Raw genomic sequence first — 25,755 nt, forward strand, 5'->3', positions numbered from 1 at the left:
GATAGCCTCCCTAGTGGAGGCCGGCAGTACCCCCCGCTGTCTAGCCTCCTTATACATCGCCAGTAGTCTGGGAGCCAGAAGGTCAATATACACTAAATAGAATTCGATAGGCAGTCCATCGCTTCCTGGAGTTTTGTTACGCGCCAACTGCTTAATGGCGCAGCGAATTTCGGCTAACGTAACGTCCTGACTAAGGGCTTCCACCTCCTCCTCCTTCAATTGTAGGCAGCTACAGTTCCTCCAAAAACACTTGGACATCTACCTCCCCAGTCTGCAATTGGCTGGTGTAAAGACTCGCATAAAAGGACCGAAAGCGATCATTAACTTGATGTGTATATTCCAAACGTCCTGAGGACGAGGTTAATGCCAATATAGGTACACATCTAGGAGCAGGGTCAGCCAGCCAACCCAGTAGTGTGCCCACCTTATCCCTTTACGCATGTGCACGGGCCAAGTAAGCTCTATGATCGAAGCGCCGTAAGCGCTCCAATACCACCGCTACCACTTCCTTTCAAGACTGAACCGTGTCGCGCGTCTCAGAGCCAGCAGAATGGGCTCTCTCAGCCTCCCTTAGGGCCAGTTCGCCCGCCTCGATTTCTTGTAGTAGTAGCTTCCTTACCCCCACCCACTTGGCAATACAGATCCCGCGGACTACCACCTTAAAGGCATCCCATTCCAGGGCCGTCGTCGTGGCGGTGCCCGCATTCTCCGCAATGTATTGCTCCACCCCATTCCCTAGCTCTGCGCGAAATGCTTGATCCTCCAACATCTCCGGGCGCAACTTCCAGGTCGGTATTATAGGATGCTCCGCAACCCAACAGAAACTCACCAACAACGGATTATGATCCGATATGGTGCGCGATAAGTACTCGCTGCCGACTGCCAAGGACACCAGGCCAGGACTACACAAAATCGCGTCCAACCGCACGTGCAGATCATGCAAAGCCGAGAAGTACGAATAATCTCTATTGTCCGAGTGCTGCGCTCGCCAAACATCAATAAATCCCCAGTTATCTTGCCACTGGGCCCTAACCTTGGCTAGTTTATGAGCCGGAGCCGGAGCTGTGGGCAGTGGAGGATGGGATCTGTCCATGGGCACATCTACAACTGAGTTAAAGTCTCCCCCCATCAATGACGGAGTGGTAAAATAATCCGCGAGGGCGGTAGACAAAGCCTCCAGGAAGGGCGCCTGTTCCACATTAGGGGCATAGACACTGCAGAGGGTCACCTCCCGCCCATAAAGGCGTCCTCTAACCACAACATAGCGGCCCTCGGAGTCTACCAGTTGGTCAGTTACCTGAAAGGGGACCCCCGCCCTAACCCAAATCAACACCCCCGTGCAAAGGCTGAGTAAGTGGTGTAATAAAGCTGACCTCGCCATCTGCGCTGCAGCTCCAGCCCCTCTGTCCCAGTCAAATGGGTCTCCTGTAGGAAGGCTATCTGCGCGCCCCTACACTCCAAATAGGAGTGAACTTTGTATCTACGCTGCATGGAGTGCAATCCTCGAACATTCCCGGTCACACATTTCACATCAGGTAACGGACCCATAACGGCAATGTAAAATACACGCAAATCGTTCCTCCCCCCCTGGTTGCCAGGTAGCGGGCCCACAGTACAGATGCACAGTACTCAAAAGCTCCACATTCTCAATTAGTCGCGCCGGCATGCAATGTCCCCCAAACAAAACAATCTCATCCCTCAACAATCCCGCCCCACCCACCACAGCGCCCCCACCCCCAAGAACAGGCACCAACATAGTGAATCCCATCTAAACTAACCCAACTTACCGCCTCAGACAAAGCTAAGGCAAGCTAACTGGTACCATCCGGTGGGGGTTGGATAGAGCCTAGCAATTAACCTACGAATAAACCGAATCGCACCCATTGTCCACCCCAAGAGTCCCCGTCCTAAATGTATCCCCCCCCTAGAGCCCCCCGTTTTTACTGTGGCCTTCCCCACTTTATTCAAACTCAGTCCAAAGTCTCATTCTTCCACACATCCAGTGCACCATAGGATCCCCCCCAACCGAGATAACCATTGCAGAACATCTAGCCACATCCGAATCCCAAGCCCAAGGATAATACAAAGTCTACTCATCTAGCAGTCCGTCTGCCGTTCCAGGTGTCACCAGCGGCAAACGTGCACCGTCCGATGTAGAGGACTCTGCCTCCGATTGGCCCCTGTCGCTTCCCAGGTCCGAGCCCGTTGTCGCAGGTCCTTAGCAGTTCCCCAGAGTTCGCCGTCACTGCGTCCAGTACTCCCCTGCACTCCACTGCCATCTGCGAGGTCGATGGCTTCCGTAAACCCCGCCGTCGGCGCCGTATTCGTTGCGATCTGCGAGGCTGGGAGTCCCTAGCCAACTCCTGCGCTTCAACCTCCCGACAGTCTTTGCCAGCCCTGTAAGACTCCAGCCTGGCCCATGCTTCCTCTGGGGTGTCCTGAAAACACATCATTCCATCCAGTGCGATGCGCAACTTGGCCGGAAAGAACAAAGAATACTGGATCCCCTCTGCACGCAATTCTTTCTTAACAGCCTGGAAGGACATGCAGCGCCGCTGAGTGTCGAGTGCATAATCCGGGAATAAAGTAACACTGCTATTGTCAACCTGGAAAGGGCCGCCCCTACGAGCCCTCTGAAGGAGCAAGCCACGTCCCTAAAATGTAACAGCCGCGCTATCACCAGCCGTGTAGGGCGTCCCTGCAGCGGAGGCCTAGCAGGGACGCGGTGCGCTCGTTCCAGGGTGTAGAAGGCCGACAAACCCTCAGGGGCCACCACCGTTTTAAGCCAAGTTTCCAGGTAGCTCACCATGTCCGACCCTTCGATCTTTCCCGGCAGCCCCACCACGCGGATGTTGTTCTGCCTATTTCTGCCTTCCGCGTCTTCCGCCCGCCGTTCCAACACCGCTAGTCGGTCCAGGGCACTCGCCATCGTTGCGTTCAGCGCGGTCTGCGCAGGGGCAATTTCCTAGATCTTGTTTCACCCAATCAGACAGTTTGGAGTGATCAGCTCGCAGCAGGCCCAGTCCCGTCGCCACCTGTGCAATGTCCTGCTGAAGAGCGGTGCGAGAGTCCGCAATGGTGGCCAGAACTTTATCCATTTGGTGTATGAGCCCTGGAGCTTGTGGCAAATCCTGCGCATCCCTATCCTCTTGAGGCAAGGACTCGGTGTCAGAGGGTAGCGGGTCTTCCTCCTTCCTCCCCCGGGGCCTGCCCATGACTGCGATCGACGGAGCACTCCAGTGCCAAGTCACGGTGTCCCTCAAAGCACTCCGGGCTATTCCAAGGGTCAGCCTCCCGGTCCGGGGGGTCAGATAGATGTCCCCCTTCACCCCGCCTGGTTCTTCAAAGCCCACCTCTCGCCATGTTGCCAGCTGGTCCGTCTACTCCGCGGCCGAATCCATGCAGCCCCGAGAGGGCTACAGCAGTCAGGGCCCTCGGCCAACGCCCCTCCCAGCTCAGAGCGGTGCGCAGTTTCGGTCAGGAACACCACCAGGGAGAATGCCCCGTCTCCGCCGTGTGGCCCAGGCGGGCGCATGTTCAATCCTGCAGGCTCCCGCCCAATCAGGCTCACAGTCCTCCTAACTCGCCGCCGCCCTCACAAGGCTTCTCCAGTGCGCCTCCAAACAAGGGTGCCCCCGACTCACCACAATTCTGCACCAAGGTCCAACCAGAGGCCCGCCACCCGTTTCTGTCCGGCGGCACTCAGTCTACGGTCCCCAAGGCCATCGGGCGTCCCCCGCAGCACTCAGCCTCAGCAACCGCCGCCCTGCCTCTACAGCTCCAAAATCGGCCCTGCGGTGCAATTGCCTCAGCAGCACCAGATGGCGCAGGCCGCCCCGCCGCTCAGCCTCTGGCCCCCATGGCTACCTTCAGCGTCCCTTCCCCGGGGCTAGGTCGTTCCAAAGTGCCCACCGGGCCAGAAGTCCCAATCCGGTGCCCCCAAGGAGCCCGCCGGCGAGCCGCCACAATCCTCTCGCGGCCGCTCCTTAATTGCGCTTCTCCAGGACCTAAGGCACAGTGAGTCAAGTCACTCCCAATTTTCTCATTACACCCTGGTTCTGTAAAGATATGTGATATGTGCCTTTACTCATAAGCACTGTAAAGCTCAGACATCAGGGTTTAAGATCTCCCTGACACTTTGGACAGGAAGGCCTATACATTAGAAATAAACAGGCGATTTTTTAGGGACGAGACCATAATTTTAGGTCAAGAATTGAACGATTCTCTTTACTCTCCATTAACAATACTGAACTCGAGGCTGCCGTTATTTACTATATCTTTGCACTGTGCACAAACGTGCAACATAGTCCTACTCAACAGCGCGTATAAAATTTTCCCGTTACCAACTGGGCGTAAGTTAAGGAATGCCCTTTAGTAAGTGAGCAATAAAGTTTTGTTTCCTTTCCCTACCTGAATTTAAAAAAAATAAAAAAAGAATAGGAAACACAGTGAACATAGCGCACGCAGTATAGGTCGGCCGCGAGGATTAAACTTAGAACCACGTGACCGCATGACGGGCTTTAAAAGCGACTAATGGAGCTCGGTGAGCCCACAAACCATTACGCGAGCGGTGATCGTACAGACGCCACGTTTAGCAGCCCGGGAAAGATAGCCGTGTGCACGCAATAGGTAAGAAGAACTCCCGATTAGTAATAATTAACCATGCGGGGGGAGCGGTATAAAAGAGGCGATTTGGAACACGCCGACATTGATAGAGGGTTGGGGCTAGTATTTGATTAAGCTAACACCTTGCTGCAACCCAGTAACTATTAGTAACTATTTGTAACAAAAGCCATATACATAGTGACACCGTTTCATTTTTTCACCCAGCCACGTGCACAATATTACCCGGCTGCGCAAAAGGACCCCGTTTTTTCAAATCAGAACCGTAATTCTCGGTAAGGATCGATTTTCAAACAAATGCAGTATGGCAATGACGATAGTTTGTTTCCCGCTAAATGAGTAAAATGCTCCTTTTAAATTCCTTTTCAGTATCAATACAGAACAAGCACTCGCTTGGAGGCATTGAAATAATTACGCCCCTTGTGAACCACGCAAGGTAATCCTTTTGTGATTAAAAACCTCATAACAGGTTTATTTTTGCGTTATAAATAACTATACGCATGATGTAAATAACTAATCAGTATTCTCTAACCTATGCAGGAATGTGATGACAATATCACAACTGAACAAGTTATTTAATAATATTTGAGTTGAGACAGAAGCTTCCTCTTATACACTGAGGTAAATAAATAAAACGCCTTTCAAATAATAGTGTCAGGGTACGCTAATATCCAACACTTAATGTTGTATTTTTCCTAATTGCATACAGGACTGTGGGAGCCTGTGAACATTAGAGGCGATCACCACAGAAATACTACACATTCTGTAGATTTCTTCTGGCAACATAACTGCAATGGTCAGTAACAATAATATATAATATGATTGGTGTATGAATGTTTTGTATGATTGTCGGGAGAATGTGGACAACACTAACCAGAGGGTTCAGGATTTAAGCACAATGTTTTTAGAATGATGGGAAAACCATTGATACATATAGGCGGCTATCAAATTGGATATATAAGGCTTTTTAGTACTTTTGAGATGTATGTTTATTCAGAAATGCAATGCACTATATAAGTTTAAATTTAAAAATACGTGAAAGGATCATGCAAAACGGTTTGATGTTAACTTTATATGGCTAGAACGGGGACATTGTGGAGAAATGTACAATAATACAAACGAATGGCCATTACATATAGATTCTCTGTGATTACAAATAGGCCCCTTACCTGCATTTATAACCATGTTCCACATTTAGATTTCAGTACAAATTCATAGATGGAAGTGGATTCAGTTACCCTTAGGAGATCATATTAAAAAATGTGTAGATAGTGATTATAAAGTCAGGATCTAATAGTCGTATTTCATTTGTGCATTAGGTATGATACAATTCTGTGGAGAAAACAAATAGAGACTGTCCTGAGGAAGGAAGCCATTATCATTTAAGCTTCCGAAACGCGTCGACGCATTTTCACCAAGTCATATTCGGCGTTGCCAACAAATAATCTGGTTTAAAGGAATATTATTCCCCCATTGTTGTCAAACGAGGGCCCGAAATGACATAACTAAGACAGATAGCAGTGTCTTTTTCGATAATTTTCTCCATACCCACATTAGGTGGTTTTATTTGTGTATTTCATGTTTTTAATTGACTATTCATTGATATCTATGTATTTTTATTTATAATAAATTGTATACCTTTTTAATAGATTGTTTGTGTTTCTTTCTGGTAAGTGTTCTCCCATTCAACAAGATGCAAGATAAATGAATGTTGTGGATTGAGTTTGTCATTTTGAGTCCTGATCTAGGAGCAGGGAATAATATCTCCCATAGGGAAAAACTTTTTGTTTTACTTTTACTTTTCTGTAAAGAAGCTCCACTTAGATTCATTGTATCTAAAGGAAGGTCCACACCTTGACCCTATGACATTGGTTTGCCCTTCCTGGACCTCGCATGGACAACGCAGCTGAAGAAATCTATTCAGCCTGCAAATATTTCTGGCCGCTCCTTGAGTTTTGCAGACAGTCTGTTAGCAGTTGCCTGGGGTGGTCTTTGTGCAATTTTCCCCCCTTCGTAAAGAGCAGCAGACCAGTTTAATGAGCCCACTCCGGTGATTTGCGCCTTTCAATCCGATCCACGTAGTAATCCGGGCAGAAGTCCCAATCTGGTGCCCCGGGGCGCCTGCCGGTGAGCCGCCACAATCCACTCGCGGCCGCACCTTAACTGCACTTCTGCAGGATCTAAGGCGCCTGGCAATGCGCCACCAGTTCGTCGCTCGCGGCACCGTCCAGAGACCTCTCAAAAGGGGGGGTGCCGCCATTTTGGATCCTTCCCCGCAGTCAGCGCGGACCCGGGGAACACTCTGCAATCCCCGCAGGTGCCGCCGCAGCCTGCCGGGACCCTCCAGGCCGGCCACTCCTCAGTTCCCCGACCCTCACAGTTGCGTGGGGGGGTCCAGGGGGCCCGATCGACAGGAGAAACGCCGGGTTCCTTAGCCGAGCTCGGCGCTCACGCTGCAGGCCGCCTCGGCATCCAAGCCACGCCCCATAAAGCATTGTTCTATGACAACTGTTTAGTGCTTCCTCTTTTCCTTATGGGTAAGGAAGGTATGGATACTACAATGCAAACCTATCTAATTTCGGCATTTTTGCCATGTTGGAAACATTTTAAGCTGCAGATATATGTTTTCACATATGTATATAGATTATGACTTTGATGAGTAGACCCCTGGATGAGAACTAGGATTACAGGTAAGTAACTAATCCTTACCTACACCTATACTATTCTATGACTCTTCATTCTGTGCCACTCCACTGTACTCCATGCCACTCTACTGTACTCCATTCTGCTCAACTCAACTCTGTGCAACTCTACTCCCCTCTGTGCCACTCTACTCCACGCCAGTCTCCTCTGTTCTACACCACTCCACTATGTTCTACGCCACTCCATGCCCCTCTACTTTGGCTCGACCACTCTACTCTGCCTCTCCATGCCACACCACTCTGTGCCATGCCACTCTGCATCACCCCACTTTATTATGCCACTCTATTCTATTCTACTCTGCTCTATATTTCGCTGCGGCACTCCACTCCATGCCTTGCCACTCTATGCCACACCAATCCACTGTACTCAATTTTATGGCACTCAACTCCACTTTTTTTTTTTTGGGTGACCCTTTTTTTTAGTTTTTCCATTTACATACAGAGTATATAGTTTACTATGTCATTGTTAGTCATGTAACATTCGTCAAGGTATATTGCCATTATAACAGAATAACATCAAGATCTTTATTTGTTCTGCTAGGCATCTTGTTTCTAACCGTGGATGGATGCTTAGTGATAATGGGTCACATCCCGGCGCGTTAATTACCAGGGCCTAGTCGGTGTGTCTTACTGCTCTTAGGTTTGGTTGAAAAGAGTTCACCTTTTTAAACCAACTGGGATGAATAACTCTGGAGTGGAAAGGATGGGGGCTGGGAATAAGGACATTGGTTGTAGCTGGTCTATTGGTGCTGGGTATTGCTCTCACACCAGGGCGCGTATGGGAGTGAGGGGGAGTGGGACCCGTCCGGGGGTTCCTGCGTTGCTGGGGTCGAGCTCAGTCTGAGTGGCAGCTGGGGTATTCTTAGGGGTGTTACGTGTCTGTTTGAAGCTGTGGAGGAGCATTGACCACTCCATGGATATGTGGCGTTGTCTTGTACCCCGTGCCTCCTCGAACCTGATTGTGTCTTCTTCTGCGACTCCCCATTTGTAGACCGCTCCCCTCCATGCTGCTATTGGGGGACCGCTTGGAGAACGCCAGTATAGTGTAATGCTGCGCTTAGCTAGGAGTAAGGCCAGTATCGCAAAGCGAGTCACCACCTTCCTCTGCTTTTTCCATTTACAAATCCCCAAGCCCTATTTTGGAAGTACAGTGTAATGTCTATTTTTCCTGTTTGTCACCACCAGAAAAGAACTGTTATGAGAGACAGGAACAAAGTGCTACATGATCTCCAGTCCCGGGGAGAAAACTCTCAGGGTATGGGGTTAATTGTTTCAAAAAACAAAGAACTAGACTGCCACTTGGAGAAATAAATGTTTAAAAAACACAGTAAATCAGGCCCTAAATTTTGGCCCTTTATTGAAAACCTAGTAGCTTCATCAGACGTATGCTTCCTGTTCTCAATAAAAGCACAGCCTTATCTTAGTTCCTTAATAGGTAATAAAAAAATTGCAGTCAGACCATCATACACCTAATTGTTTTGAGAGCTGACTTGTGAAATATAACAACACTTGCCCTGGTTGGTAACTGGCCTTAGTGTACTGTGCAGCCTTCTTATTGTAATTTTCTCAGTCTTTACTCCTATACAGTAACTTGACTTGTTCCTTAATACATTTTTTTTAACATCTGACCTGTTAACTGAATCTTAATTACCTTGCATATCGAGTACTTCTAAAAAAATGTTGTATAGTTTTGTCCATTGGTTATCCTGATCTCTCTTGTGGTGGAATTTTGTCCAGATTACATTTTGCATTGTATTAAAGTTAATGCCAAAAAAAGCACATAGAGAGATTAACGCCAATGAACTAAGCTTCTGTTTTAATAAATAGAAATTCAGCCATATTTGAAATTAAGCTAATGATTGGGGAAAAACAGTAATTGAAGCGCTGTACATTTTTCTAAATTCATCTACAATCCCAATTTCTCTGGAAAAAGTGAATGAGAGTATAGGAGTGCAGGCTTCAATTTAGCTACTATCACTTTAAGCATTGGTGTGAGTAGGCGGGTGTCTACTACATTATCGATAGAGCTAAAAAAAATTGAGGGGCTCTACTTTGTCTAAAAGAAAGCTATGCCCTCATCTTTCCTCTATCTCTGTGCCAAAATAATTGTTGTTTATACGAATAATCAGTAAACAAGACGTTAAGGAAAGCCCTCACTCACCACCTGGTGATGACATGTTTCATCATCGGATCCCACCAAAGAGACCGAGTGCCTCTTTGGTGTGCTACAACGCCAGATCTACTGCGGAGCAGGATAGTGAGATTCAGACGTGTTGTGCAAAGTAAATTTGACTAATGAGTGGTGAGGGTTTAAAAAGTCAGTAGTGTATCAGAAATAATTTTATTCTTTGATCACTAAGGACAGGTTATTAAAATGTATGTGTTTGGAAAAGAGTCCACAATTAATTGAGTGGTAGTTTCCTTACAAATCAGTCGACATGTTTCAGCCATGAAACGGTGTAAAGATACCAGGCATTCTTCAGGACTTATTGGTGTATTAAACCCTGGCTGTATGGACGCGCTAAGGCCCACCCTTACCTAGGGACGGGAAAGTGAAAATAACAAAAAAGGTGAAAAAGTGCAAAAAATTAGGAAGTAAGATTTGCTTCCTAATTACTCCTGGTTTAGGAGGCTTCCAGCTTTATGGTTTCTGCACTTTTGTGGTGTCAGGGAAGTACACCATGGGTCACAGGAGGGGGGTGGGAACATAATTGGCACACCGCCCTCGCCGCTCGGCACCCTCAGTGTACCTGCATCACCCTCAACTGGGCCCCGAAGATGGGGCGCGTATGGGAGTGAGGGGGAGTGGGACCTGTCCGGGGGGTTCCTGTGTTGCTTGGGACAGAATACACCAATAAGTCCTGAAGAATGCCTGGTAACATTACACCGTTTCATGGCTGAAACATGTCGACTGATTTGTAAGGAAACTACCACTCAATTAATTGTGGACTCTTTTCCAAACACATAAATTTTAATAACCTGATCAAAGAATAAAATTATTTCTGATACACTACTGACTTTTTTTTTTCCACTCCCATACGCGCCCCATCTTCGGGGCCCAGTTGAGGGTGATGCAGGTACACTGAGGGTGCGAAGCGGCGAGGGCGGTGTGCCAATTACGTTCCCACCCCCCTCCTGTGAGCCATGGTGTACTTCCCTGTACTTCCCCTGTTTGCATTGCCTTTTTTCATAGGAAGCTGAGGTAACAGGACTAGATTGCAAATAACCAATAACCACTGATCATATCTCTTACTTTATTTTCAGCCTATACTATGTAACCTTAAAAATCAAGCCAATAAATGGAACATCTAATCTCATTTTTATTCCGTTTTAAAGTAATCCATACCTTTTTGGACATCACGTTCAATAACTAAAACTCCTTGTTAAGGGACTTGAACTGTGTGACACTCCTGCCTTTGCTCAATAGTAAAGGGCTATTATAATAGAAGGATATTGAAAAAACTGACAACCGAAGAGTGTGTGATTTTTCCACAGATGTCAGTCAGTCCGAGCCTGTGCACTGAGATCTTTCAAATTAAAAGAATGACACAGCGTTAGCAATCTGACACCAGTCGGATCCTTCTCTTGTATTGGCATTGAAAAGTTCTTATTTCTTCAGCTTTCTTTGCTACTGACCACAAATTAATTGTTACCTTGTGAGCGTTTAAGATTAGAAGTCACCCATCAAGTGTAAATGGGGATTATAGCAGTATGCAACCAGTTGGGGAATTAAATCTTGTTAAGAATACATTCTTTTTTTGTTTAACCTTAGAGATAAGTTGAATATTTTGAAATGAAATGAAATGAAAAAGGTTCTTAATAGAGCGCACTGTGACCAAGCGGCTTCCTGGCGCTAGAGGTGGGGAGCTGAGGGAGACAGGGGAAGCCAAAACTGTTTAGCAGGGATAAGCAGTAGAGAACAGGTGGGTTTTTAAGGCCTTACGGAATTGGGAATAAATGGTAATGGATCTGATTGTTAGAGGGAGACTATTCCAGAAGGAGGGACCCAAAACAGAGAATCTGGTGCCTCCGGTTTTGGATTTACGGAATCGAGGTACATTGGAGAGGAACTGATTAGAGGAGCGGAGGGAACGGTTGGGGACATAGGGAGTGATGAGAGAGTTGATAAAGACTGGGCCGATGCGGGCTCGAGCCATGAAGACCAGACAGCCTATCTTAAAGAGGGATCTCTGGGAGATGGGGAGCCAATGAAGTGTTTTCAGGACAGGGGTGATGCGGGAGGACTTTGGGAGGTGGAAAATAAGGCGGGCGGCCTGATTCTGGACAGCCTGTAGGCGGCGAAGTTCGTACGCTGGAATGCCCACGTACAGGCTGTTCCCGTAATCGAGACGGGAAAGAATCATGGCCAAAATAATAAGCTTAAGGGCGTCAGAAGAAAAGAAACGGGACACCTTTCGGATGATTCGGAGGGAAAGGAAACAGGAGGATACAACCGAGCTGATCTGGGCATGCATAGAGAGGTCCCGACTGACTCTAATGCCCAAGGTCTTTGCCGAGGCTGCTGGTAGAGGTGGAGGGCCAGAGATGGAGGGCCAAAAGGCAGTCGACCAAGGGGAAGAGGAGGAGCCAGTCAGGACCAACTCCGTCTTGTCCAGATTAAGCTTCAGTTGATTCCGATTCATCCAATCTGAAATAAAGGCCAAGGTAGAGTGAAATTTAGGTGGGGAGTGCAAGGGAGAAGAAAGATCAAATACGAGCTGGAGGTCATCCGCGTAGTTATACACGGAGACCCCCATTTCAAGAAGGGAAAGAATAAGAGGACGGATATAAAGGTTAAAAAGAAGAGGGGACAAAGAGGAGCCTTGGGGAACTCCACAGGGGACCAAGCGGGAAGGGGCGGAGTAACAGGAAAGATGAACCGCCTGAGTTCGATCTTTAAGAAAAGAGGCGAGCCAAGAGAGGGCTGTACCCCGGACGCCCACTGCGCTGACACGGTCGAGAAGGATAGCATGGTCGACCGTGTCAAACGCAGCGGACAGATCGAGAAGCACCAAGGCTTGGGGCAAGTTCGAATCTGCCTTACTCTTTAGCTCGTCCAAGACGGACAGGACAACAGACTCTGTGGAATGAGCCGGTCGGAAACCTGCTTGGTGGGAGGCCAAGAGGTGGTTGTCCTCGATGTGGGAAGAGAGACAAGAAGTGATGTAGCTCTCCAAGATCTTTCCGAGGTAGGGGAGAAGGGAAATAGGCCTAAAGTTAGAAGGGAGGGAAGGGTCTAGGCCAGGTTTTTTTAAAATAGGGCGAACTATGGCGGATTTGAAATACTTAGGAACAGAACCGGAGGAAATGGAAGAATTAAGAGGAGAGAGAGGAGGGTCGGGGCAATGGGTGAAGAATACTTTCAGACAGCGGGCTGGCGCACAATCGGCTGGGGAACCGGACTTCACTTTCTGGAGTAGAGCCAAGAACACTCCCAAGGAGATAGGGGGAAACTGATTAAGAGGAATGGAGGACAAGGGGGGGACAGAAAGAGGAGGGGACGGAGAGACAGAGGGAATATTAGATTTGATCTTGGCAATCTTCTCCAGGAAGAAGTCATTGAGAGAAAGGCAAAGGTCTTGGGAAGAGATAATGTTCAAATTGGCTCTGTCGGATGCAACAAGATTGCGAACTATAGAGAAAATCTCCTTGGGCTTATTGGCTGAAAGGGATATTCTTTCTGAGAAATAGATGGTTTTGGCTTGTAATATGGCTTTTTTGTAACTTGCCAAGAGTGTTTTGTATTTAGCTCGCAAAACAGGGCAGTATCTACGCCTCCAATGACGTTCAGAGCGTTTAAGGTCCAATTTGAGGATTTTTAGCTCGTCTGAAAACCATTTTTGAGCGTCATGGGGTCGACAGGTCTTACCTTTCCTGAGGGGGGCGACTGAGTCACAGGAAGAGGACAGCCAGTGATTTACGGCGTCTATTTGATGGTCAATAGGAAGGTTGCATAGGACAGGGCCAGAGGAAGCAAGGGAGGCACACAGAGAGTCAAGATCCACCCTATTCCAATTTCGGGCCAGGATGTTTTTAGGTAAGGGGGGCCTCTCTTGGGTTCCGAGCTCAATGGAAAAAGAGATTAGTGAATGATCGGACCAGGTGCAGGGAAGAACGATGGGGGGAGGAATGGGACAGTTGGCTGACCAAATTTGGTCTAGAACATGACCGTGAATATGAGTGGGGGAATGGATGTGTGATAAAAAATTAAGGGACTGAAGGGTAGCAGAAAAGTCCTTAGAAGACGTGTCTTCTCTGGGATCGCCTGGCCAATAATTAAAATCCCCCAAAAGAAGAACAGAGGAGTTATTGACAACGAGCGTAGCCAGAAGTTCCTGAAGGGCAGGAACAAAGGAGGACATGTACTGCGGAGGGCGATAAAAAAGGGCTATAGTGAGGGGGGCCTTAAGATTGACTGAACGGGCAATTAGGAAATCTACTCCGCACATGGGAGAATAAGAAAGAGACTGAAACTGGAGACTGGAACGGATGATCATCGCCACTCCTCCCCCGAGTTTACCGACGGGGCGATCCGCCCGAAGAGCATAGTAAGAGTCGGGGAGGGCGGAGAGAAGGTCAGGGAGGGAATCAGCAGCGAACCAAGTTTCCGTGAGGAAAAGAAAATCAGGTGTGTCAGTATCCAATAAATTGAAGATCTCCAGCTGATGTCTACCCGCAGATCTAGTATTAAGCAGGTAGGCAGTGGCCATGCTGGAGGAGGAAAGGGGGGAAGGATCCGAGGTGGGACAGGGCTGGGACAAGGGGGAGGATGGCATAGGTAAAGGTAGTGAAGATAATGGGGATAAAATGTCCAAGGCGATGATGCGCTGAAGCAGAAGAGGGTCAATGTGCTGACCGTTGTTGAAGGAGAGAAGTTGAGCTGGGGTGTAGGGTAGGGAAAGGGCGGGGTCTATGGCCCCTGGTCCCTGCCGGTCGCGGACGGGCGGAGACGGGTTTGCCTTTGGCGCGCCTTCGGCGCGCTGACGGCGCGCCCGCTGCGCCCGTCCGCTGCGCGACCGGGGGAAACACATTGTTTATGGAGGGGATAAACGGAAGGGGCGTGGCCTGTAGGTGGTGGGCGTGGCCTGTGGCCTCTGGGAGATGGCGGCGAAAGGGTGGTGGCCCGCAGCAGCGCTCGATTCAGCTGCGCGGGAGTGCCCAGAGCATAGGGATCAAGGAGACAAGTGCTCAGAACCAGCTAAATCAGTAAGTACTAAAACAATTTTACAAGCAGAACAAGTTAAAAACGAGTAGTGGCCTTCTCCCGGCTGTGCCTCAGGAGATAAAATAACCTCTGGCAAACGCTTGCACTCACGGTGATTAAATGCCTTCTGTTGGGGGCGTGGCTAGCGGGAGGGGGCGTGGCCTATGGCCTTCGGGGATCAGTTAGCAAACAAAAAGCCCAGCGAAAGACACCACAGTTAAAACAAGTGGAACACAGTTTTTAAAGACAATGATTCGGTTTTGCTGAAAAACGTTCTCCCGGCTGCGCCTCAGGAGATATAGGAGCCTCTGGCAAGCGCTCGTAGTCAGCGCTATTAAGTGCCTTCGGCGGGGGGCGGAGCTAGCGGGAGGGGGCGTGGCCTATGGCCTTCAGAGATCGGACAACAATCAACTGCCCAACGAGGACCCCACAGTTAAACAAATGAGCACACAATTTTTTAACAAATACCGGTGGACTCTTATCCTTCCAGCAAAACAATCCTTGCGTTGCTTTGCATAATAATACTGATTGGCTGGTTCGCTATAGATGCTTTACACTTCTAGTAACTGGAAACATAAATGATCAATCCTCGCTTATGGTGACCTTTCCCCTTAATAGCCATATAATGAATATAACATTCATTAAATTCCAGAGGGTCAGGCCCTCCTGAAGCCCAAAGGTAGAGCACTCCATGTCTGCTTAGGTAATCCTGTCTTGTAGAATCCTGATTTGAAAATTGCTTAGTTACCAGGTATGACCTTACCTTATGGTCTTCATCAGCTTTGATCACAGAAATACGTTATTCCTTTTTGGTTGTATTTGACGGAGATATTCTTTCCTTAAGGTTCTTTTATGTGCCTGGAAGGTATTGTGAAGGACTCTAAAGATGTCAAAATCTAGTCTATGCACATTAGTCTGTTAATGTTTGTGTTTAAACTATCTACTATATACAAATGTTGCACATCTGGAACTATCTACGCTGCAGCAGACTCTTTCCTCACTTTCATACTTTTTTGCAGCTCGGTATCTGTCACGTTTCGACTCGAGATCTAAATGGCCTCCTCGTGAGGAAAAGAAGTGAACTTGTCATGAGTAACCGTGTGAAAAAGCAACCTGAATATGGTCCTGAGTTAGGGAGAGTTCTGGAGTTATTGTGGGCAGCTTTAATGTTGATGCTGAAATAAAGTCCCCGGGCTGTTTTTCTAATTTCTTAAAAAGTAATCTGGGTCGAATCACTGAAATCTAAGAGTACATAAATTGTGTGTCTTGTATCAGACACCAAACTACAAAATCGCTGTTATGGGAAATTAGTTTATTCTTGATTCCTGAAGGTGGGCACAGAGGTCCCTCGTACGCATTGCTGTGAACAAAAGAAATGCCTTTTCTTCCCTCTTGATTTTTGATTCGTCCTCTTTCTCTTGCAGGAGTGGTGAACGTGCTGCTTACCACACCGCTCTGGGTGGTGAACACACGCCTAAAATTGCAGGGGGCCAAGTTCCGGAACGATGACATTGTGACGACCAACTACAAGGGCATCATGGGTACGATGGGAATTTGAAGCAATTATTAAGGCATGTGTAACTCCTTTTTATTCCATTACAAGGATTCTCACACAACTCTGCTTCTGTATCTCAATCCGTTGCGCCCTTTACTATTCCATTGTTGGAACCCACATGCAGCCAAGCCAGTTCACTTTCATCATGTTCTTAAGCCCTCCTGCTTTTCCAGTACTGGGACCATGAAATGGCTCTGTTGTTGCTCCCCCTCCAGTCGCCTCTGTTTGATGTTGACTTTAATCCATGTATCTCCTCTCTCCCAGATGCCTTCCATCAGATTGTGCGAGATGAAGGGTTTGCCGCACTCTGGAACGGCACCGTCCCATCTCTGCTGCTGGTCTTTAACCCTGCTATCCAGTTCATGTTCTATGAGGGGATGAAGCGCCAGCTGCTGGCCGGACAGGCCGAGGTGAGGCTGGGAAAAGCACTTGTGCGCAACCTGCAGTAGTTACAGGTATTGCAATGCAGACAATGGTGAGGCTGGGCAGAGCTAGGAGAGGGGAAGCGGGTGCAGGTGAAAATATGGCAGACAGATGTAAGGATGGTGGAGGCAGGTGAGGTCGGGTACAGATGGGTGAGACTGGGCAGGCACAGTTGGAGGCTGGCACGTAGCAGAGGGTAGACGCGGGTGAGGAGGAACAGATGCATGGGAGGAACAGCAGAAACAGGTTAGACCGATGTCAAAGCAGGTAAGAGGCAGTCAAGGCAGGCACAGTTGTGGGCAGGTCTTGTATTGTAGCATTTCAATTTGTTTTTTCCTACATACTGACAATGCTTAAGTCACTTTCCAGCGTGGCTATATAACTACTCCATTTGTAGTGTTGGATTGGAGAATGTTGTTGGTTGAAGTGGAATCTATAATCTGTGCCCTGGCATTGTGCGTGAGCGCCAGAGAAATTTGCTGCAAACCTGGCGCAGCCACATGTAAAAGCATCGTAAGTATAGAGTGGCAAGTGAAGGGTTTGTGAATGATCGTTTTGCAGGCTGCTTTCACAAACCACTCTGGCTTCTAGTCTGAGAGACACTTGCCAAGAGTTTGGAAACAGCCAGATCTTTATTGGCCTTTCTCTGATAGGCACAGTAACAGTAGCCAATGCATTTAAGGGACCAGCAAACATTGGTAAGGCTGCAGCGAGAGTGCTGAGATCTGGCGCACATAGGTGGAGCCAGTTGGGTGCCCGGGAGGTCAGGGGGCACAGTTAAAGTTGGGGCCACGTAAGTAAGTTGCCGTCATCGATACATTGGCGCTGTAGCTTTGTTTCATCAACTCATGATCTAGGCTTATGTTTGCCCACATAATAACAAATTGTATCTGTATATAAATAGCAGGTGTTACTGACCTTCAAGAAAGGGTTTATTAAGACCAGCAAGGTGCAATTATTGCACTGATCTTCACTGCGAGTCTTATTTTCTGTCTGTGCCTCGGCTCTGTGCTTGCCTGTCTAGGGCAGATACTTTAAGCAGCTGTTACTCTAACTTCTGTGAACGGTTTTCTCCTGTGTTGCTGTTATGAAGCATTGTCAGCAGTCTAGAAGCCTCATTACCTGTGAGAATGTTACATAGCCTTGCCATTCCTAGGTAATTGGTTCTTTAAAGGCAGGGTGAGTGATGGTCACCGTACCCCAGTACATTTTCCAAGCCGTACTGCTGCTTTTAGCAATGGCACAGGAGGACAGCAATGCCCCCTGTGGGACAGGATTCATTAGAGGCCATTTCCTTGGGGTACTCAGAGCGAGGCTCCAGGATCCTCTAATTCAGTTTTTGGCCAAGCCGAAGTCACTTCGCGAAATTAGAAAGTAAGGGGCCTATTCACAGAGGTAAACTTAAACATGAGTACATCTACACATGTCAGTTTACACTTAAACATTAGGGTGACTATACTACTTTTGGCTAATCATCAATCGCAAGTGTAAAATTACTCAAAAGTGTACACACTGGGTGGAGTGAGTAAAATCCTCATATACAACCACACAGTTGCTGCTAGTAGTGACATTACAACTGTATTTAAGGTTCCCACACGGAATCAGAGCGTAGACTCCCCTTTGGTAAAGTATTGGAACATTTTTAATAGTTATAGTTTAAAAAAATCTATAAGTTAAATGATAATGTAAATTAATGTTATGTATGTATTTTAAGTGTAGAGTAGCAATTACAGATGCTATGTTACTATGAACTAAATTTTAAAATGTAATTAATTTAGGTACATTTTTTTTGTTGAAGATTTATTCAAAAAACACCTAAAGTAAAATAGTTTTATGTATTAAAATGTACTAAAAGTTCTGTATAAAATTAATTTAGCTTATTTTTTTTAACAGGTCAAATTATTTGTAATTTGAAAAAAATCATATTAATATACTTTTTGATGAAATATTTTAAATTTACATTTAATTTTTTAACATTACATACATTTTATATATTTTTTATGTTTAAAGTGTTTTTATTGGAACAACACAAACAGACAAAACATACTTAGCGTATATGATATCAGGTCACTGCGGCTAGGGTTGCATATATGGCGTTAATTGTCCCAAAGGCATCTCTGTTGTAGACCCCCCCCCACAGCAACCCTTGAAGATATGCAGTGTTGCAATAAGATAACAGTCCCTCTCCCCAAACACCCCCCAAAACTCCCGCCTCCCTAATCCCCCCCACCCCTACCCCCCCCCCCCCCCTTTCGTCCAGTGCGCAGGTCTGTCCCTCGCCCTCCACCCTGATCTCCCCTAAATAGAAGAAGCCAGCTCAGCGGTCATTCAAGAGGTGGACTCTTCGGGCGTCGTAAGCCTTAATAGGCGTAAGTATCTCGGGCAGGTGATTTCCCTGAATTCGGTGAGTAGCAGAGACCGGAATGGCTGCCAAAGGTCATCAAATTGTTCTATGTCCCCCGCCACAGTGAGCGATAGTTTCTCCATTCCTAACACATGCCACAATCTGTGAAGCCAGCCCGTGATAGAGGGAAGTGTGGTAGTGCGCCAGTGTATTAAGATGTTCTGTACCGATGAGCCCAATGCAATAGCTATCCATCTGCCCCTGCGGGATTTAAGGGGATACACCAACCCATTCGGGAGGCCTAGCAATATATATGCCGGGAAGCATGGCAGTTCGGTGGCGAACTGGAAGTCGATCTGATCTATCACTTCTTTCCAGTAAGGTTCTAGGAGTGGACAGTCCCATAGGATGTGTGTCAGTGTGCCTATCTGTCCGCATCCCCTCCAGCAAGCGCTATCCTTACTACGGTCCATCTCGTGTATCCGCTCTGGGGTATAATACCAATAGGTGGAGACTTTAGTCAATGTTTCAGTGAGTCCTATATGGTATGCCAAGTGCCTTGCTCTGTATGATATCTGCTCCCATTCTTTATGGCTCAGTGTCCTGCCCGATTCCCGATCCCAGCGCTCCCTCTCCGGATTATAGAGGTATGATGTAGGCGGTTGTAGTAGTTTATAAAGGTCCGTGATCAGTTTTGTATCCGATGTGCGAGTTATGAGCCACCTCTCATAAGGGAGGAGTTGCCTATCCGCCGCTTCCCGCACCTGTGGGTGCAGAGCCCAATGGCGTACCTGCATATAGCGGAGCCTTTCGGTCTCTTGTAGTGAGTATTCCTGTCGGAAGCGCGGGAAGGGAATGACACCCTCCAAGTCGTATACATGACATAGGGCCCGGCATCCGGCCGCTCTCCAGTGGGTAAAGGCCCCTTTTTCCATGCCCGGAGTAAAGTCCGGGTTATCCAATAGGGGTGTAAGTGGCGAGGGGAACGTGGTGAGATTGTAATTGATGTTTGTCGCGTCCCATACCAGCAAGGGCACTCTGGTGACGAAGGAGGCATAGAGATTCGTGGGTCGGTGAGCCCGGCGTAGAAACGGCACCTCCTGGAAAGGCCGGCCCGCCACTGCCTGGTCCTGAAAGAGCCAGCGCTTGTCTGATTCCCACCTGCTCCATTCTACCAGATAGCGCATTTGTGCTGCTTGAAAGTACTTGCGGAGATCCGGAATCCCGAGACCTCCAGCCTCAGGGGCTAGCATCGAGAGTGATCTCCTCATTCTGGGCTTCCTGCCTTGCCAAATAAAACAAGCAAGATCTGACTGAGTCTGTCGAACCACCCATCTGGCGGCTGGAGCGGTAAGGCTTGGAAGAGGTATAGGATCTGGGGTAAGACCATCATTTTAACTGCAGCTATTCTGCCCAGCCAGGAGATGGTGCTGCGATTCCACCGTCCTAGCTCCTCCCGGATCTTCTTGCCCAGGATGGCGTAGTTGGCTGTCACCATAGCCGGTAAGGTGGGGGCCAGCTAGATCCCCTGGTAAGGCACCAGGTCTGATGACCAGAGCATAGGGAACATGCCCTGCAGATTCGCTCTAGTGGCCGGCTCAAGGGACACGTCCAACGCCACATATTTCCCCATGTTCATCTTAAAGCCTGCGACAGCTGTAAAGGAGTCTAGTTCCCCAATGCACACTGGAAGGGCAGTCCGGGGTTTGTCCACCGACAATATAATATCGTCAGCGTAGAGGCTTATGGTGTGAGTGAAGCCTCCAAACCGTATCCCAGTCGCCGCCGGATTAGTACGTATCCGTTGGGCGAAGGGCTCCATATAAAGGGCGAAGAGCAGGGGCGAAACGGACACCCCTGTCTAGTGCCTCTCTCGATGTCAAAGCTCCGTGAGTTGTAGCCATTCACCCATACAACCGCCGTTGGGAGTTTATAGCAATTAAGGATCATGGAGCGAAACTTCTCACCTATGCCTACTTTCAGCAGGACCTGTTCTAAAAAATGCCAGTGGACCCGGTCGAACGCCTTTTCGGCCTCCACTGCTAACATCATTCTTTCTCCGGTAATTCAAGAGGCTTTCTCAATAAGGTGGACGATCCTTTTGGTGTTGTCCACCGTTTGTCTCCCCGGAACGAATCCCTCCTGATCCGGTTCAATAAGTCCCAGTAGGTGGGGGGCTAATCGGGCCGCGAGGATCCCGGTGTACAGTTTAAGGTCCACATTTAGGAGAGATATCGGCCTGTAGGAACCGCATTGCGTCCGGTCTTTCCCTGGTTTAGGGATGACTGTGAGAGAGGCCCGTAGGAGGTCAGGCGGGATGGCCCCTGGAGTCGCAAACGAGTTGAATAGGCGAGTGAGAAGTGGGCCTAGTAATGCACAGAATGTCTTATAGAAGAGGGACGTATATCCGTCCGGTCCCGGAGCCTTGCCGTGCTTAAGTTTGGCGATAGCAGAAATCACCTCCTCGATTCGAATATCTCTATCTAAGTGTCCAGCCTGTGAGGGGGTCAGGGAGGGGAGGGCGACTGAGTCCAGGTATGCCGTCATCGCAGATTCGTCCGGTGGATCCCCGGCATAGAGATCTGCGTAAAACCTTCGAAAGGTTTCGGCTATGTGGGCGTCTTCCGTGACCATCGTCCCGTTGGAGTCGGAGACCTCCTGCACCATTTGTCGTTGGTGTTGCACCCGAAGCCTATTCGCCAACAGGCGGCCACAACGGTCCCCCCCAGTGTAGTAGGCATGACGCAATCGCAGTCCATATCTAGAGCTGTCAGGAGTTTCCTCGCCCCCTTGAGCTGCTTCCATATCCGGGGAGCCCCCGTCCGGCGGTGTATTTGCTAGAGTTCACGGACCCGCTGAGTGAGTTCCTCCCTTTTACTCTGCCTTTCCCTATTTTCAGCCGATGCAATGGCTATAAACTCTCCTCTAAGTACAGCTTTCAAGGCTGCCCAATGTGTCGCCAGGGAAGTGTCGGGATTATCATTGTGGGATAAATGCTCCCGGGCAGCCTCTGTTATGCATTTAACCACCTCTTTACTGTGCAGCAGCGTGTCCCTAAGGCGCCAGACCCTGGGGGGGGGGCAGGTTACCGGCGGCAGGCATAGCGATGTGATGACCGGAGCGTGGTCCGATATGGAGATCACCCCCATCTCGGTTGTCGAGGCCAATGCCCGTACCTGGGTCGCAACCAGGAGATGGTCCAGCCTTGAATAAGTTTTGTGTGCATGGGAGTAGTATGAGTACTCCCTATCGGTGGGGTGCATGCGGCGCCAGAGATCGTGGAGGTCTACTTCTGACAACTGTGCTTTACATCCGGCTGAGAATTCCCTGGCCTGTGGAGCACGTTGTGTTGACCTATCTAGGGCTGAGTCGAAGACCATATTGAAGTCGCCTCCAATGACAATGTGCCTGTCCTGTGAGGCGGTGACATCCACCAGCGCCGACTGTAAGAAGCGCTCTTGTTGTTCATTGGGGCTATACAAGGACCCAATCGTGAACGGAATTCCCCCAATCTTAAATCTGTAAGCTAGCAGTCTGCCTTTGTGTTCTGTATGTTTATGGAGGACCTCCCCCTTGAAATGTCGGGCCACTAGGATCGCCACCCCTGCGGTCTTGGTATTGCTGGAGGAAAAAAATTGTGTCGGGAACTTGTGGGAGCGCAGCCTATGGGTGTCACTGGGCAGTAAGTGGGTCTCTTGAAGAAGACAAAGATCCGCACCGGTGCTCTCTAATAAAGACAGTACTGCCCGCCTCTTAACTGGGTTATTTAGGCCCCTGACCTTTAGAGTCTCTATCTTAAGAGATGTGGGAGGCATGTGAAGTGTTGAAAGGTAAAGCAGAAGACTCCTGCCTGAGCAGGACAAAATGTAAGGTTGCCTCTAGGGCGGCCAAAACCTGCATAATGCACTGGACGATCCCTCCCCCTCCCCCTGGTTCCCAACCCTCAACTAAACGACCCCAACAATCCCCTCCTCCCTTCCCTCCCCGCCCGCAACAAGTTCCAGAACCTCATAGTCCCAGTCCGGTCCCGTAGGGACAAGGCTGTGGTTAGTCACTGAAGTGGACGTCAAGCCACAAAACTCCCCGTCCGCCACCCCATCCCCCAAAACCCTCAAACCTGCTATATACAAAGGCTGCGTTGATCTCCCCCCGAAGTCATCTTAGGCTGTCAGCGCGACATCATTCGAGGCCGTGTTCCTGGCTGCCTCTCGTACTGTGCTGTCTATGCCAGCCCGGATAGTAGGCGAGTCTGGGCGGGCTGAAGAGGCAGAAGACCGGCGCGCCGAGACCCGCTGCCAACCGTCTCTGATGGTGCATCTGCGACGTGGCGTGTGTGCATCTTCGTCCGTTGCGGTAATGCCAAGTACCCCGCATGTGTCCTGGAGGGAGCGGAGCTGGTGTAGGAGTGTGATCGCCGATAAGTCCTGGAAGAGTTTAATTGGGTGCCCTCGGAATTGCAGCGACTGCTGTTTCCTAGCTTCACGGAGGATTCTTCCTTAAGCAGAAAGTCCGGTAGGAAGTCCAAGATATCAGGCGGCGGCGCCGAGGCCCGGCGCGCCAACCCACTCTGTGTGCCCTGTTAATTCTGATGGGAAAGTCCTCTGGCTCACCCAACATCTCCCTGAACATGCTCTGCAGATAACCAGCAGTGTCCTCCCCTTCTTCCTTGGATGGCACTCCTCGGACCCGGATATTGTTCCGGCGAGACCGGTTTTCGAGATCTTCATTGTGCGCCTGGAGGTCCAATTGTTGATCTCGCAGGCAGAGCACTTCCTGCTGTAGTTGCCCAATCTCTTCATCTCTTGAATGTCCGGCCCCTTCCATGGTAGCCACTCTTTCTCTCAGGCTATCGACTTCCCTCCGCACTTCTCTGACTTCTCCGGCTACTTCCTGCTTCAGCGTCTGGAAATCTTCCCGTAGGGAACTGAAGAGAGATTCCAGGAAGGACCTGGTGACTGGTGGTTCCCTCTCCTCTGCCTCTAACGGGCTTCTCGAGGGGCCCGGCGAGCCTTGCCCTTTGTCTTGTTTCGATGTTCCTCTGCCCAACATTTCGGGTAATGTCCGTTCCCCTTTCTTGTTCCCTCTGTTGCCAGCCATTGCAGAGGCGGGCGGCGCATGAGCGAGTTCACTTGGGAGTCAAGACCGTTGCGAGGGTCGGCGGCGTGCGGGTTAGTATCCGACCGGTGGGGATCGCCTCTTTAGACACCGATGTGCAGCCCACCTCCCCTTGTGGGTGCTGTAGACTGACCTTCTCCTCTGTAGGTCTCCAAACCTTCCCTGGTCTATTCCGTCGCTTTAGGTGCCGTGCGGGTCCGATCCAGACTCCGGCTTCCTCCGCCTCCCCGGGTTGCGACCCCCGGTCGGTACACCACTGCACCCCTCTCAGGCCGCAGCCGCATCAGCAGGCTGTCGGTTTTCGTTCGGCATGGGCACCCAGGGCGCTGTCAATCATGGGCCTGGTGGCATACCTCGGAATGTTCCAACTCCCCAGTGGAGTCACCCCTGACCGTCCCAGCGTTCTCCGCACTAGCGTGTTTAGAAGGGCACCGGAGAGTGGGTTCTGTCCACTGATCGCTTCGCTCTATAGTCTTGCCTTGGCGGGCCCTCCTTCTGATGAGGCCTGGGCACCCCGCCGATTTCCCAGGTCAAAGCTAGGCTTCGTGATCCAACTCCCGCCAATTGGGGTGGGATGGGGAAGGCTGACCGCCACTCCCTGTACTTAGGCCTCGTCTCACAGCCGCTGTCTCTATTCAAGGCTCCTTCCGCCTTAGGCGCCGCACTGCTCCTCGGAGTCTGGCCGGGTCCGCGAGGGCCTGCTATCTATATGCGCCCTCCAGCGCTGGGTCGGTCGTATTCCTGGGCGCCTCCCAAGATGCCTCGTTGCCGTGGTGGGATTGGCTCGCGCTTTACTCCCTTCCGCTGGTTGCTCTGCGATACCACCCCAGGGAGCTGACCGCTGCAGTGTTCCTCACCTCTGTCGACGTCTCGCTTCCCGCAGTTCCGCATCAGCCCGGTCAGTGGTAAGGGCCTGAGATGCCCCGTTGGTAGGCTGCGTCCCCAGCCTTGCGTGAAGACTTCCGGCCGGTCGGGATACTCCGGCGGTGCCGCCGGCTGCCTCCGGGCGTCTCTCTTTTCCGGGTCTTGCCTGGGACTCCACTGGCTTCTGGCTCCTGCTGTCGGGCGGTGTGTAACACACGTTACCGCTCCGCGCCAGTCCCGGTTCCTCTCCTCTCTTCATCGGCCCTATGTTTGGCGCCGCACCCCAGCCTCGCTCCGGCCGCCGCCGCTCTCCAGAGGCTTCCGGTGGCAAACCCCACACAGAACGGGGGTCCAGCGACAGACTGTCGGCAGCCTCCTCGATTCCGCCACTGCTCCACCGCGGATCGGGGGGAGATCTGCGTGGTTTCACGGTCTAGGGGCTTAGGTTCGGAGGAGCTCGCGGAGAGTGCGTCCGCTCACCTCGCCATCTTGGTCACGCCCCTTATATATTTTTTAAACGTTTAACTAATTTATCATAACATTATTTCTTATTTGGTTTTATTTTGAGCTCCTGCCTCTATTTTCTGTGGGTGGTTGTTGTATTTGTGAGTGGCTATGGGTGGTGCTGGACTTACTCCAGCCCTACTGCAGGATATATTTACAACAGTTTTTTTTTTGGGCTGTAGTAACTAGAGAAGTGCAGTTTGTGAATAGCAATGGATGTATTCTTTTGTGGGTGTGCCCATATTCCTTCGTAAATCCCTCTCTAGCTTTCCCTTCCCTCTCCATACTCCTCTCTAAAACCCTCCACATTAGAAGTAAGTTTTTTCCATTTTCCAGGCACTCCCATCCCTCCCTCATTTACTACTAAAACATATACCTGTTTGTGCGAAGATCGCCGATGTCGGAGCAGCAATCTCAGCAC

At 49.6% G+C, this 25,755-nt stretch overlaps 1 protein-coding gene across 1 annotated transcript in view; it reads left to right on the top strand.

Moving 5' to 3' along the window:
• The window catches only part of SLC25A17 (solute carrier family 25 member 17), a 337,066-nt gene that overhangs the window by 249,683 nt on the left and 61,628 nt on the right, over positions 1-25,755 (top strand). Inside the window, exons 6-7 of the mRNA XM_086958413.1 lie at positions 15,954-16,070; positions 16,349-16,494. Coding sequence (XP_086814539.1) covers positions 15,954-16,070; positions 16,349-16,494 — 263 coding nt within the window. The remainder of the gene's footprint in view (positions 1-15,953; positions 16,071-16,348; positions 16,495-25,755) is intronic.

This window comes from Lissotriton vulgaris, chromosome 1_1 (genome assembly GCF_964263255.1).
Source record: "Lissotriton vulgaris chromosome 1_1, aLisVul1.2, whole genome shotgun sequence".
NCBI lineage: Eukaryota > Metazoa > Chordata > Amphibia > Caudata > Salamandridae > Lissotriton > Lissotriton vulgaris.